This window comes from Pagrus major, chromosome 7, assembly GCF_040436345.1.
Source record: "Pagrus major chromosome 7, Pma_NU_1.0".
Taxonomy (NCBI): Eukaryota; Metazoa; Chordata; class Actinopteri; order Spariformes; family Sparidae; genus Pagrus; species Pagrus major.
Genome location: NC_133221.1, coordinates 6,471,866 through 6,487,125, shown reverse-complemented (window position 1 = coordinate 6,487,125; position 15,260 = coordinate 6,471,866). Strand labels below are relative to the sequence as shown.

At 39.8% G+C, this 15,260-nt stretch overlaps 1 protein-coding gene across 1 annotated transcript; it reads right to left on the bottom strand.

Moving 5' to 3' along the window:
* Nucleotides 1-1,263: 1,263 nt before the first annotated feature.
* bcas1 (brain enriched myelin associated protein 1) lies at nt 1,264-14,837 on the bottom strand. Its single transcript, XM_073469675.1, has 11 exons — nt 14,727-14,837; nt 6,969-7,148; nt 5,940-5,999; nt 5,498-5,533; nt 5,030-5,245; nt 4,029-4,073; nt 3,845-3,913; nt 3,638-3,694; nt 2,432-2,554; nt 1,694-1,906; nt 1,264-1,344 (listed from the first exon to the last, which is right to left on the bottom strand). Exons 1-11 carry the CDS (start codon nt 14,835-14,837, stop codon nt 1,264-1,266), a joined length of 1,191 nt encoding a protein of 396 aa, XP_073325776.1.
* Between the last annotated feature and the right edge of the window lie 423 nt (nt 14,838-15,260).

Below are 15,260 nucleotides of genomic sequence, written 5' to 3'. Positions count from 1 at the left end.
GTTGGCCTGTGGGGGCCCCAGTTTGTGCAGCCCTGGTTTAGTCTATATACATGCACATCACTCTGCACTTAACTGGTTTTTGCACCTCTGATTAGAGGCTAAATGTATTTTCTTTTCTCAGTACTCTGCACAATAACAACTGAATCTAATCTAATCTAATCTAGTCATATTTACTTTTTCTTGCTGAGTCACATATTCTTGCAGTTGCTCTTGATTACATTTCCCAACATCCTTGTAGTCCACGCTGATGAAGAACAAACAAATGTTGAAATATTTATTGTCTTCAAGATAGCCGAAGTTACACGCATACATACATATAGGCGAACAAGAAGCACGGTATTAATTGCACATATGCCAAACGACTAACACCATAAGACGTCCATTAAGTGACAGAACACAAAGTGCTGAAATCAAATTAAAAGCTCATCGACTGTGATTTATGACCAAGGCAAAACGTACCACAAGGACACATTTGCACAACGACACCATTCTGTCACCTCGGATGCGTTTTGTTAACACGAACATTTTTTACAATCAGCTCCCCACAGAACAGTAAAGATTGTGATTTTCCCCTTATGGCCCCAATACATGACTCTTAGTATATGTGCTTTAGTCTACATAGAGCTTACATAAAGTTAAAAAAATCTATAAGTGCCATTAGTTATATGGGCGTGCTCCTTTTATCACCGCTTTGAGGAGCCGTTATTTTGAATGTAAAATAAATTTAAGTATTATCATTTTCATATTAACCTTTGCATTGCTACAACTGCATGATTCCTCTGGTATGAACTGTAAAAAATAGAATCTATATGACGACGTGTTTTAACTGTTTTTGACAAATTAATTGCTAAAAGCGAAGCGTCGTACTGTCTGTTGCAGAAGCCCAGTGTGTTAGGTTGCAAGAACGGAGAGAAGTCACATTAAATGTCTGTAGAAAAGTTTTCACACTTACATTGCTATACTTGTCAAGACATTTAAATGACCAAAAATATATATATATATATGTCTCAATAACCTCATGTTTAACCATCTCAAGTCACCACTTAGTCAACTTCCTGCCCACTATTCATTCTGTAGCACTTGCTGTTATCCTCTGAGTCACTTTTCCTTGGTATTTAAGCCGTAACAAAAACGAGAAATGCAGTTATTCATCGGGAGTTGAAATGGAGATGAGAAAAGAGAGAGACAGATAAAGATTGAGTAAGAGCACGGAAGAGAGAGAGGGGGAGTCTGTACAGGGAAATGTGAGTGTTGCTTTTGGTTTCATTTGGCCTTCTCAGCTGCTGGAGTGACGGTGACGGGCTCCGTCTGGACCCCGGCCTCTGAAGAGTTACGTCTCTGACCCTGAAATTTAAAGGGAATTAAAAAAAAAATCATAAACGTTTGTTCATTAAAGTATCTGCTGCATTAGTCTTTTCTTTAAAAAAGCCACGTAATCTCATGGAAGCCTCGTTTTTACAATGCTAGTTGTGTGGAACAGTTTCTAACTTAAAAGTACCACCTAACTGTAAGTTTAACTGTGCAAAACAATTGTCAGGATGTGTAACATGATGTGCACTGCACTGTGAATTAGGGCCCCACACCTTTAGTTACTCACTGAGTATCTGCTGCCATCTAGTGGAGGTGAAGCTGCAACCATATTTACCAGGCAGGGCTGTTCAAAATGAGAAGCAGGGAAAGATTATCTCCTTACCAGACTTTTAAAGAACAAGTGAATGGAGTTCCTCTTCTCCAGTTTCTTGGGCACACTGGCTGCATCATCTCCAGCTTGGGGGGCAGCTGGTTTGTTATCCGCGGCCGCCTCTGATGACTTGGCCGCTGCTTTTGGTTCCTCCTTGGCTTTGGCTGTCTGAGCTGCCTCTGCTGCTGCAGCTGGGGCGGGGGTCGCCTTTTTGGGATCAGCAGCCTGGAAGTGTTGTGACGCATAATGAAAAACTGAATTATTTCAGTCCTACGGCAGCTCCACTGTTTTCTGTAATATCTCATGTGCTCAGATGGACTTTGAGATGACATCAGATGTCAAAGTGACATTAAAGTGACTGGTTGTTAGGATCCAGCGTGTCTTAGTGAAGGCAACATTATGTGAAATGACCACAGAAGCACTGATGTATTTTGTTATGATTCTAACAAATGGACAAAAAAAAAAAAAAATACTTAGAGCAGGTTTTAATTCCAGATGTAATTGATGAAATTACTCTGGTTAATGATGTCTCATCTCAAGAGGTCATTTTTCTGTATTTACCACTCCAGCTGTCCTCCTGAGGAGCCGAACTCCACTTGTGGAGGCCGCCTGGACTTTTGTAGTCATGTGGTCTAACAGTTCCTCAAATTCACACGAATCTGTTACTTTCTGTTCGCTACTTTCACCACAATTCACGCTAATGTATGATATTCTAAAGACCCATATAAGCGTAGGTGAAGAGGTCCTTACTTTAGGCTTGAAGAGAGTCAGGAAGGATGATTTTGAGGCTGGTTTCTTTTCTTCCTGAACAGCGGGTGGCGGCTCTGGCTTTGCAGCAGCCTCCAAGGTGCCTGCTTTTGAGGGATCCGCCTTCTTTAATCAAAAAAAAAAGAAAGCAGAGCAGAGAATACATATCATGAGCTATTTATGCATTAAATGCATGACCATCATTGAAGCTGACAGGGTGTAGGAAGGAGCTGCTGTGAAGTAAAAGGGAAATATCCAGCGTCAGAGCAGAAAAGGAGGCAGACAAGTCTGATAAGAAGCGGTCCCTGTAAGAATAAAGAAGCCCACACCATCATGCACAGAAAGTAAAGAAAGTGATTGTCTGTAAAAAGAAAAGAAGGAAAGATAATAGGGAAGGAAATGTATCTCCATTGAAGGTGAGACTCTTCTCCTGAAGAGGAATAGTTTGACACGTTGGGAAATATGCTTATCTGAGAAGATCTGAGAAGATTGATACCTGTTAAATATGATGCAGGAGATGGTTAGCCTAGTTTAGCATAAAGAGTGGAAACGGGGGGGTGGAAAGCTAGCTTGGCTCTGTCCAAAAGTAATTAAATTCATATTATATTTTGTTATTTCAATCAATACAAAGTCATAATGGAAAGTTAAGGGGAAAAAAGCTGTGGTTTAATGGAATGTAACATGTTTATTGCTGAGCTTTAGAGGTGCTGGTAGGTGGATTTTGTTACCCAGGCTAGCTGTTTCCCCTTGATTCCAGTCTTTATGCTAAACTAGGCTAACCGGCCTCATACTTAACAGGCAAGATATGAGGGTGATTTAGATTTTCTAATCTAGTGTAATTCTCGGTAGATTTCCCAACGTGTCCTTTTAATTTACCTCATCTTCTACTACTGGCTGTGGTGCCTCTTCCACCATCTGCAGGAGAGGAAACATACTTGTTTTCCCATTGATTCAAATGCGATAAATCATCGGCTGACTCAAACAAACAGAAATAGCTGATAGAATGTAAAATGAATCAAAACATGAAAAAATAAATCTTTTTTTTAAAACAGCAAATGCCAAATTTCATGTGTGTTAATTGAAATGAATGAAAGGTCATATTTGGTGCAGCATAATAATTGGTACATCTGTTCTAACATCATGTCAGAGACGCCTGTAGAGTGAAGAACGTGAAGAATTAATATCCTCGAGCGCTTCCTGCTCATTTACCTGCTCTTGCTTCACCACCTCCTCGGCTGTCTCATGAGCTTCAACACTTTTTTCACTCTGAGCAGATGCAAATGAATCAGAACATGTAAAAATAAACCTATGTAGCTTAGAACTTGGAGGTGTGATTCACTGTAATAAAGATCAAATGATTATTCCACTCCCTGAAAAAGAAAAACACCCAAGAGTGAGACCTCTCCTTTGATTTACCTGGACTTCTACAACTGGTTCTGGCACCTCCACTGGTGTCTCCTGCAGAGCAAAACTACTTTTTTTATTCTGAGATGCAAATTAGGATGGACATTTGAAAAAGCTGTAGTGAACATCCTTAAAAGACATTAGAATACATTTATACAACATTTCCTGAGATGAATGAGCGTACTCTCTGGTTTACCTGTACTTCTACTTCGACTGCAGGCTTTGGTGTTTCCTTGATTGTCTGCAGGACAGTGAAGGGGTTTTTGTTGTTAGTTGAAGCCAGCAAGACAGAAAGAACAAGCAGAGGAAAAGCTTTAATTATGAAGAGTTTAACATGTTAGCATGGTAAAGAATGCTGACTAATATATATAACTGGTTAAAGGAATAGTTAGACATCTTGTTGAGAGTTAGACGAGAAGATCAATACCACTCTCGTCTGTATGGAGCCAAAGTCAGGAAGTGATTAGCTTAGCTTAGCTTAGCATAAAGACTGAAAGCAGGAGGAAACTATGAGCTTAACTCATGAATAATTGTTGTTAACATCGAGAAGAATTAACTGACAGCATAGATTAAACAAACTGATAAGTTGTAGGCGCTGCCTCTTTTCTAGTCTTTATGCTAAGCTAAGCTAATCGCCTCCGGACTTTTGCTCCAAACTTTGCTCACAGACACAAGAGTGGTATGGATCTTCTCATCTGACTCCAGGCAAGTAAGCAAGCAGGCAGTGTTTTTCCCCGAAAGTTAAAGTATTGTGATTAAATGAATCACTAATGAAATTTAAATGTTGGTAATATAATGTATCATGGAGAAATGGACAGTGGTAGAAACATTGGCGGTAATATGAGACTTTTTTCCAGTTTAAATACGACTCTACACAATTGCAGTTCCAATTTTTAAACAGCATTTTGTTCAGTTTCTTCCACCTCCAGACTAATCAGCTCTTGTTTGGTTAGTAGCAGGATGAGCCGTGGTTAGTTTGAGGATACGATAATCTACTGTACCGCTGCTGCAGTCTGGGCTCCGCTTGCTGAAGCGCCCTTGCCTTTGGATGCCGTGAAGCCTAGCAGTACCTCGAATTCACATACAGTATGTTTCACTCTATAGCACGTTCGTACGTATATCTTAAAGACTGTGGAAGATGCACTCACTGAGAGGCTACATAAATAACCATCCCACCCATGTTTGCAGTTTATTTACCTTTGGACGGAAGAATTTGCTCAGAGCATCTTTGGTTGATTTTCCTTTTGAGGACTCGGGTTCCTTCGCAGCGGCCTTTGGTTCTTCTTTCGCTGTGGGTTTTACAGGTTTGGCAGCTGGCTCTCCTTTGATTTCCATTTTCGGCGGCTCCGGAGGAGGTGGTGGTGGGATTGACATTCCTTTGGGTGCTGCAGGCGGCTCCGACACTTGTGCAACCTTTTCAAGAGAACATGTGTTAAAATAACGCTTTGCTGTGGAAAAACCAACTGTCCACACAGACTCCTCTAACAGCAAATACACATTAAGATACACAAAGGAAATTTGAGGTGAGGTATGATACTATAAATGCAAAGCAGTGATCATGTTTTCGTCTTTATAAATTATTTAAACTGAATTAATATGTAAAATGCAACATTAGCAAACAAATATCGCTACTGTTACACAAATTTAAACACTTAATGTGCTCACAGTAGTAGTTGCCGCTGGTTGGGCCTCCTTCTGGGACTATTTGGCAACAGAAAGAGGAAGCAGTTAGAGATTAAGTTAAACTGAAGCAAACAAATATCTACAAAAAGCAATCTTAAAAAACGAAATGGAGCCTCAGTTCAAGCAGAAACAGAAATGAACAGGAATGGATGCCAGCTTGCAACCTGCAAAAACTAAAAATCCCAAAAGAAATGGGAATATAAAATTATGACTATATAATAAATATATTATCAGCTAGTTAAAAAATCAACCTGTAACATTACCGACATCTCTCATAAAGCTTTGTAAACCAAAATATGCATGATAGTAAACTGGGTATTGAAGGAAAATCAAACAAGAACATGAAAACCATTTGAAATAAACCCACAAGGATTAATTAATCATGTTTTATATGTCATGTAATGCTTCATGATCATATGTTCACCTGGTCTTTTGTGGCATCTGGAGTAGCTGTTTCCTTTTTGGTTGTTTTAGTGGGAGTCACCTGTGCAACAAGGGAAGGAAAAATGACCGTTCTCAATCAACTTTCATTCATGCAGCACAGAAAACAAGATTAAAAACAACCAAGCTTATCCTCCAAATGTTAAATCTGTATGTATTATGTTAAGTTGTATGGCTGGCAGTGTAAAACCTGGAGAATCATCAGCATATATAGCTGATGCAACAGGAACAGAAACTAAATTATTTAGATAAAACAGAAGCCTTTCATGAATGCAGACATAGGCCTTTATGATAAGCTAACCGAGGCACAGAGTGCACACTGAGGTCCCTGACAGAGCACATACAGTACATGCGCTGTCATTGTGACAGCCATTGTGCTCCGGAGATGGCGTAGGCCTGCCCTCGCTCTATCTTCACAAATCTCAACTTCCAACTGCACAGGCCTCCCTTGTGAGCTCACACTATGGGTTGAACAATAGGCCACCACATTCCCGCATGTTCAAAGACTTGATTAGCATGGGGCTAGGGCAATGGTAACTCTTTAAAACAGCATGAGTCCAAAAGACAGCACGATGATGAGGGAATACAATAGCTGCTTGTCGTAGGTTTTCCATCAGGCTCTGTCATAATGGCAGATTTAGTTATGGATGCTTCCATTAAACTCACATTCCTCAACGCAGAATAAGAGGAATCACACAAAATCAAATTTAGACACAGCGTCGTCACTGAATTTATCATCAGTGATCTCAACTTTATCAGGCAAATTACCATTTTTCTTCAGTGAAGCTTACAGTAAAAATTAGAACACAAATTAACTTAATTTTTGTTGTTTAATCAGTTGTTTTCCTTCAGTTATAGTTGAAGATAACAAGAGTTGATTTGTTCTTGCACTTGTTAATCACAGCAATTTCCCAATTAAGTTTACTCAAGCAATCTGATTTTACAAGAGAAGCAATTAGAAATATCAAGTCCACACGAAGCGCACTTAATTTCTAAAAATCGTGTCACTTACTAGTGTTTTGAAGAAGTTCATAACTGGATTCTCTTCTGGGTCACTGTCCTCTTGGTTGTCCGCAGGATCACTGTTTCCGTCTTCAGTTTCAGGAGCTTTCTCTTCCTCTGGACCCTGGCCTGGAGTCACACTTTCCGGCTCCGGTAATGACTCTGCTTCTTGCTTTAGGTTATCTGTCTCCTATAACACCATCACAAAGAATCAGCCTTTGAGAATTATGTTAGAGCAGCGGCGCTGATACGCAAGCAGTGAGTGTCTTAATCGCAGCATTGAGATGGGAGCACAATTCCAACCATGCCTCTGCCTACTCGGGGCATTGTCAACAATCACCCTTTTATTAATGTGTGTGTCCCACCCCTCACTCATTGATATTCAACAATGTGTGAGAGTTATGCCCTGAGAAATGTCAGGAAACTCAAATACCTTGCTGTGTCCTGATGGTGAATATCTTTAAAATGAGCAAACCTGACTTTAAGATCATTTTTACTGAATCTGTTTACTGCAGTTTTCAGAAGAACACTTTAGATTGTGGGACACATATTAACCATTTACTATTGGATTACTAGCATGCATAGTAGTAGTATATTGACTCATTATTAGTCATTATAAAGCACTTATTAATGCCTTATTCTACAACTCCTAGGACTTTAAGGAGGACTTTTTCTTAAATAAGGAAGGAAGTTGTTAGACTTTGTATGGGCCTTATAAGGCGGCAGTACCACAAGAATAGTTATTCTCCTTTTAAGGAGCACTATGTAGTTTTGGGGAATCATTAGAGAAAAGATCTTCATTGACAAATTTTTATGCCCACACAAACTAAACAAGCAAACTCTTTGTTTTCATGACTGAATAAACTGAACAAACAAACTGACCTTAAAGGACAACACAGTGTCATACTTCATACCTGCTCCGGGGAGCTAATTTTCCTCTGAGAACAGCTCATGGAAATAACTAATATTTCAGAGTTTGTATTATTACCTCATCAATATTGTAAATATTAAAATTATGGGTTTTAACCTCTTCTCCAAAACGACATAGTTCCCCTTTAATAGCACCTAATAAATATTGTCCATTGTTACACAATGAAACACAAAACTACCGAGGTTAACAGTGTCTATATAACTCTAAATAAAGTCTGTCTATCTCAATATGTTCCCCATTTTGGGTTATGGTTCATGTGCAACAACCTCCCACATTACTATCTAACTTAGTAGTTTGAGCATTTGTTTATGCAGAATAAGGCATGACTAAGCACTTTATAATGCCTAATACAGAGCTTATATGTGATTTATATACAGCCTTATAAGCAACTTGTAAATGGTTAAAGGGTAACTCTACCAATTATATACATTGAAGTGTGTTAACAGGTCTTGTGGAGTATTATTGCATATGTTAAAAACGTAGTATAAAGCCCTTTGTGGCGCCAGAGGAAGCTGCATGTAATCTGATAAATTGCTTCCAGTGATGTCACTCAGTAGCCAAATTGCATTGTGGGTAATGTAGGCTAGAAGGTTTGAAAAGTAAGAAGAATGTGTTGAATAACAAAGACGATATCACTTGATTTGTTTTTAAACTGTCCAACAATGTCCAACAGTGTTAGAGGAGTGCATTTCTGCCTACATTACCCACAATGCAACTTTTTGACTGACATCACTGGACGGTATTTATCAGATTACATGCAGCTTCCTCTGGAGCCACAAAAAGCTTTATACTACTTTTTTAATTTTTTTTATTTTACTACATATACAAAAGTACCCTCTAAGACCTGAAAACACACTTTAATTTTTGAAATTGGTGGAGCTACCCTTTAATATTGTTCCCTAACATAAATTGTTACCCAGTTTTCAAGTGTGGCCTGACTAAAATTTCATATTTCTTTTTAAAGTCACTACTATTTCCTACTAAAAACTGACCCAAAGAATGTGAATAAATCATGTACAAAATCGTGCACGAACGCAACATTTTTCAGTGTTTTCGTTTGTCATTTTATTGGAAAATGTTTAAATACTTTACATTGAGGTTTTTGTGTTGATGATATTTATATAAAAAGATCCACTCTGCAGTTTTATAAAACAAAAATCATTTCACAATCCATATCAATTAAACACATGATATCCTGAAGAGGTAGACCAATATTTTTCTAAACACAAACTATGTCAGACAGTACCTTCAACATTTTACTGCTGTTCTTCCTTTGGGGCCACCTGAATGGTAACAGTAATACTGCATCCCAGGAAAGACATGTTTAAACCATCAAGCCTATACGGTGATTCTTCAACAATGGACGTACACGCTGACTGCAACCTAGCAAGTAAAGTTTCCATGTCTGTACTTGTGATGGGTGTATCGTCAGTCATCTGTACCCTTCGTGTTGAACCTGTCGAGCTCACACCTGAAATATTGTCCACCTTCTCTTCAGTGTGTCCTTCTGTGATGATCTTTGGTGCTACCTCACCTGAAATCACAAACTGAGCCGCAACATCTTCTGTAATGATTTCCTCTACGATGGTCTCAAGAACAGCATCAAAACACTCCGCTACAGACTCATCTGAAGTGGCATTTTGACAATCTTCAGCGTTCTTGTCAACGGCAGCTAAAATGTCACGATAATTAAATGATTCTTGGATTGTCTCCTCTGTTAGTTCTTCATAAGTTGTCTCGATGATTACCACTAGCCGTTGTGGCTCAAGAAGGCTCACACTCTCTTCCACAGGCTCCTCAGAAAATACATGACTGATAGCAGCTGGTTCTTCTACAGCAACCAAAGATGGGGTGACGTTCTCCTCCAAGACTTCTTGAAATGAAACACGAGGCTCAGATTCTCTGATGGCGTCTGCTTGTGGCACATCTGCAGGTTCCTCAACTATGTTCTCTGAAAACACTTCAACAACTGATTCTAGTATGTTTTCGAACACCTCGGTGGTTGCATCTTCTCCACAGGGGCTTGGATTGTCTTCTACAGGTTCCTCTGAGATTGCAGGGATTTGTTTGGGTGTTTCAGCTTGTGTCAAACCATCTTCAGATACTTCAGTTTTTTCTTCAACTGGTTCATCAGACCTGACATCCCTGATGACTCCTCCTTCAGTAGATGATTCTTGAAAAGTTGTATCTTCCTCAACACTTTCTGACCCTGTTGTAATTTCATTTGATAAAACTTTGGTAGCTTCTTCATCCATCTTCTCAGCAATTGTCTCACGTGGCTCCTCTGGAATAGTAATGTTTGATTCTTGTTCTCCAGAAAGGGGCATGAAGGGTGTTGCAGCAAGGACCTCTTCTTTCAGGCAAATTGCATTATCCAGTGCAGGCTCCTGAGGAGTGATGGCACCCTCTGTAATGATTTCTTCTACAATGGTCTCAAGAACAGCTTCAACACACTCAGCTACCGCCTTATCTGAGATGGCAATATGGGAATCTTCAGTGTTCTCATCAGCGACAGCTAAAACGTCACAGGAGTTATCTGATTCACAAACTTTACCTCCATGTTTCTGGATTACGACCAGCACTTGGTGCTGAAGAAGGCTCACATTCTCCAAAACAGGCTCCCTAGAAATGACAGGACTGGAATCAGTTGGTTCTTTGAGAACAACAAGACCTGGGGTAACTTTCTCCTCTAGAAGTTCTCCTTGGCCTGGAAAGCAAGGTTTAGACTCTCCTGTGGCATCCATCTGTGGCACATCTGCAGGTTTCTCAACCTTGTTTTCAGTGACTACAAGCTTCCCTGAATTCACTTCACCAACTGATTCTAGTATGTTCTCCATCACCTCAGTGGTTACATCTTCTTCACAGGGGCTTGGATTCTCTTCCGCAGGTTCCTCTGAGATTATAGGAATTTCTAGGGGTGTTTCAACTTGTGCCAAAACATATTCAGATACTCCAGATACAACATGTTCAGTAGAACTAGCAATCTGGGTAACTTCTTCTTCACTGGATGATGCTTGAACATTTGTGTCCTTCTCAACACTTTCTGGCTCTGTTGCTTCTCCCTTCATCTCCTCCGCAGTCGTCTCTCTTGACTCCTCTGGAATGATAGGGTTTGCTTCTCGTTCTCCAGAGAGGGGCACGAAAGGTCTTGCAGCAATGACCTCCTCTTCCAGGGTAATGCCATTATCTACTGCAGGCTTCTGAGGAGTGATGGCATCTTCTGTAATGATTTCCTCTATGACGGTCTCAAGAACAGCCTCAACACACTCTGCTACCGTCTCATCTGAAGTGGCAATATGAGATTCTTCAGAGTTCTCATCAATGGCTGCTACAACATCACCAGAATCATCTGACTCATGGATTAGCTCCACTGTAACTTCATCTTCAATTGTCTTCAGGATTACCACTCGCACTTGTGGCTCAAGAGGGCGCACACTCTCCTCCAAAGGCTCTTCAGAAATAACATGACTGGAATCAGTTGGTTCTTCAACAGGAGCCAAAGATGGGGCAACATTCTCCTCGACAAGTTCTTCTTGGAGTGAAACGCAAGGCTCAGACTCTCCAGTAGCGTCTATCTGTGGCACATCTGCAGATGCCTCATTGATGTTTTCAGTGACCACAAGCCTCTCTGAAATCGCTTCAACAACCGATTCTAGTATGTTCACCAACACCTCAGTGGTTGCTTCTTCTTCACATGGGCTTGGATTCTCTTTTGCAGGTTCCTCTGAGATTACAGCTTCTTCATTCATCTCCTTAGCCGCTGTCTCAATTGGCTCCTCTGGAATGGAAACATTTGCTTGTGGTTCTCCAGAAAGGGGCCCAAAAGTTGTTGCAGCGATGACCTCTTCTTCCAACAGGGAGCCATTATCCACCGCAGGCTCCTGATGAGTGATGGCACAAAGGTCGAGCTCTTGAGAGAGGGCATCAATTGCTGCTTCTGGTATCATCTCAGCATCGTCTTTGACAATGACAGGCCATGGTTCTGCTTCTTCAACTGTTTCTGGTCCCTCATCAGCTGTCACACCTTTGCAAACCTCAGTTTTCTCATCTGAAGTAACAACCTCCGGAATGGACTCAGACTTGACTTCATCAACAGGAGTATTTAAAACATCTTGGGGAAGTTCCTCAGTGGTGATAAGCTCATTGGAAGGAGCCTCCACAATGATTACTCCTTCACTCATTCCTGATACATCCTCGACCGCAACAGCCTCATCAGCGGTGACCCCTTTATGGCAAGATTTCTCGATAATTATAATTTTAGGCACAAGAGGGACAGAAAGTTCTCTTTCAGGCATCTCTTTGTGTGCAGCTGGAGGATTTGGCTCCTCGCAAACAACCTCTGAGGTTATTTCCATCACCGTAGTCACTTCGTCCAGGGAGGGAACACCATTTGCTTTCTCGGCCTCAGGAGTGACAGAATTAGTTTTTGGTTCAGTGGTTTCAATCAGCACTACATCAGCTGATATGTCTCTGGCTCCTTCACTATTGCCTTCGGTAATTACTTCATTCACACTTGGCTCCGACATGTTTACAGCAGCAAAGTCAGTGGATTCAGAAAAAGCAGCGAAAACCACCTCAACACAATCTGCCACCACTTTCGGAAGGCTGGAGATCTCCAATGTCACAGTTTCCTCAAAAATGTCAACAGTTTCACCCTCTTTAATGGATTCTGGCTCTGCAGCAACTTCTGGCTCGGTTTCTTGAACTCTCTCTTCCTCAGGATTGTAGCTATGGATGTGAGTGATTTCAAAATTGTCGGTAACTTCCACCCGCTCCGCTCTGAACACTATATTCTCATATATATTGTTCTCCATGACGACCTCTTCAATGATGATCCCAGCTGTCTGGGCCCTTCGGGGTTCCTCATCAGCAGTCTCTTCAACAGCTTCTTCAGCGATGACAACAGATTCATTTAGTTGATCTTCTTCAAGTGCTGCGACAACCTCTTCCACTGGGCCCTCGGTATTAGTGGTTGTATCATCATCACCGTCTTCACCAGTTTGCGTTGAAATATCTGCTTCGGTCTTTCTGTCCGTTTGCGTTGACATTTCCGCTTTGTGACATGGACATTCACAGTCCTCCCTGTGCTCAGCGACGATCATGGCGGCAGCTTCGTCTCTACTTGAGCCCGACTCCTTTATCGTAAAAAAACATTCATGTTTAGATCAAATATAGTTGCACAGTAATTCGGGATTCATATGACAACCATGTGCTTGATCACACTGTGACTGAGTCAGATAATAAAACAAACAAACAAACAAACAAAAAAAAACCCTCTACATTGTAATGCCTACAGTAAGTACTTAATTTAAAACAGTTTTTAAGTTGTGTCACAGAGGTTTTAATTATATAACTCTGTAACTGGTTGTGTTGTTGTATTGGATTGCTTTATTTTTTAATGTATTTTCTGCTCCATATATTTACAGTAACACTTTTCAATCATCCTGACCAATACTAAACACAAAGAAGCTGAAACTAATATTAAAATCTGACGCTTCAAAACCAGTTTAACTCACATCTGAAGTCGTTGAGCTAACAACGACTAAATATTTTTAAGTCAGGTAGTGTGTTTTGCATGGCTGGTGTGTTGCAGTGCATTATGGGATGTGAGGATGTTTGGAGGGGGGTTTGTTTCTCAGTTATGTCATCGTTTCATGTTTACAGAAAGTTTTTATTTCTCTTTTTTGCTATATGTTTATGGAAGGGTTTATGTACAGCTATGAAAATCTAATCTGAATTCAAGTGACTTCAGAAAAGTGGCAGGCAGATTGTTTAAGAGATTATTATTATTATTATTATTATTATTATTATTATTATATTATACACTATTAGTAAAAACATAAAGGATAAAACTGGTATTTTTCTATGTCAACAAATCCCATAAAAAGACAAAAACCAACAAGGATTTCTGACTTCCCTTCCCTCCTGTCTTTAGCACTTAGCCTGAAGATATACATTTTTTTAAATGGCTCAAAAATATTGTTTTTTTTATTTTTTGTTTTTTTAAAAGGCTAAATCTTTCTTTAAAAAAAACAGCTGCACGTGTTGGAGACTATTTCTACTCACATATTAACACACATTCAAACCTCGGTAACACTTCAGTTTACAGGTCTGGACATTTACAGACTAACTACCAAGCAACATACTTGAAATTTCTTTGAAATAACATCAAATTACCACAATAATTACCTCAAATTGTACTGGAAATTATCCTAGTATTGTTTGATTATAACATTCAGCTATTTTCCAATAAGCACTTAATAAATAGCTAATAATTTCTTCTTAACTTCTGCTGATCATGCCATTTTTGGAGCAAAAGAATTGGTGCAAATTATATAAATACAAATGTTTAAAAGATGCACTTCAGTTTACTGACCTGCAGATGTTGGACAGAAATAAGTTGGAAATTAAAATGTCAGACCAGTTGGAAGTTTCCTGGAAATGTATTCAAGAAATTACAAGTTATTTATTAACTGCTTATTGGAAAATAGCTGAATATTATTAATAAATAATACTGGTGTAATTTCCAATACAATTTGAGTCGATTTAATTTCACAGAAATTTCAAATATGTTACTTGGTAATGTCCTCCTGCTGACCATGAAATTTCTGGAAATGTGAAGGGAGTGTGACCTGAGTGTCTTATCTAATGGATTTTCTGGCAACAGGACAGAACAAGAACAATGAAGCTCTGTGGCACAGAGGTGATCTCTATCAGGATTTTGCAGGCAGCATCTGTTAGAATTGATTAACTGTTGTTTGCTTGAAAAAAAAATTAGAGTATAGTTCAAATTAATGTGTGATTAAAAAATCAGCATACAGTAAAGAGTGCGCTCACCGGCTGTGGATCAGCGGCAGGAGGGCTTGCATCCGTCTGATCTTCACCTGACTTCTCTTTTTCTTGAGCACTCTTGACATCAGCCGGAGGTTCTGCTTTCTTTTTGAACATCTTGCCGAAAAGACGACCTTTTTCCTCTTTACTTTTCTTGACCTCCTCCTTCTGGATGGTGGGTTCAGGGATTTCGGAAATGACCGCAGCCTCGACATGTTGACACTGTGTTTCGACTACAACATAATCAGGCTCGGTTGATTCAGTGGAATGGTTTAAGGAGGGGGTCCCGCCATTCTGCTGGATTACTGTCTCACCTTTAACTGCGAAAAAAGAAGAGCCCCTTCTTGAAATGTGAACAGAATAGTTGCACTTATTCTCAAAATAGGAGATTTAAATCTGTTATCACAAAACCTGAATTGCTAGTTTTCATTTATAGGTCAGATTACACTGTGTGAATGTTCTTGATATCACCAAATGTTACTGACAAACTGAAGTCCAAAGAAGTTCACAGTTGTCACTATGCATGCAACATTAAACCCA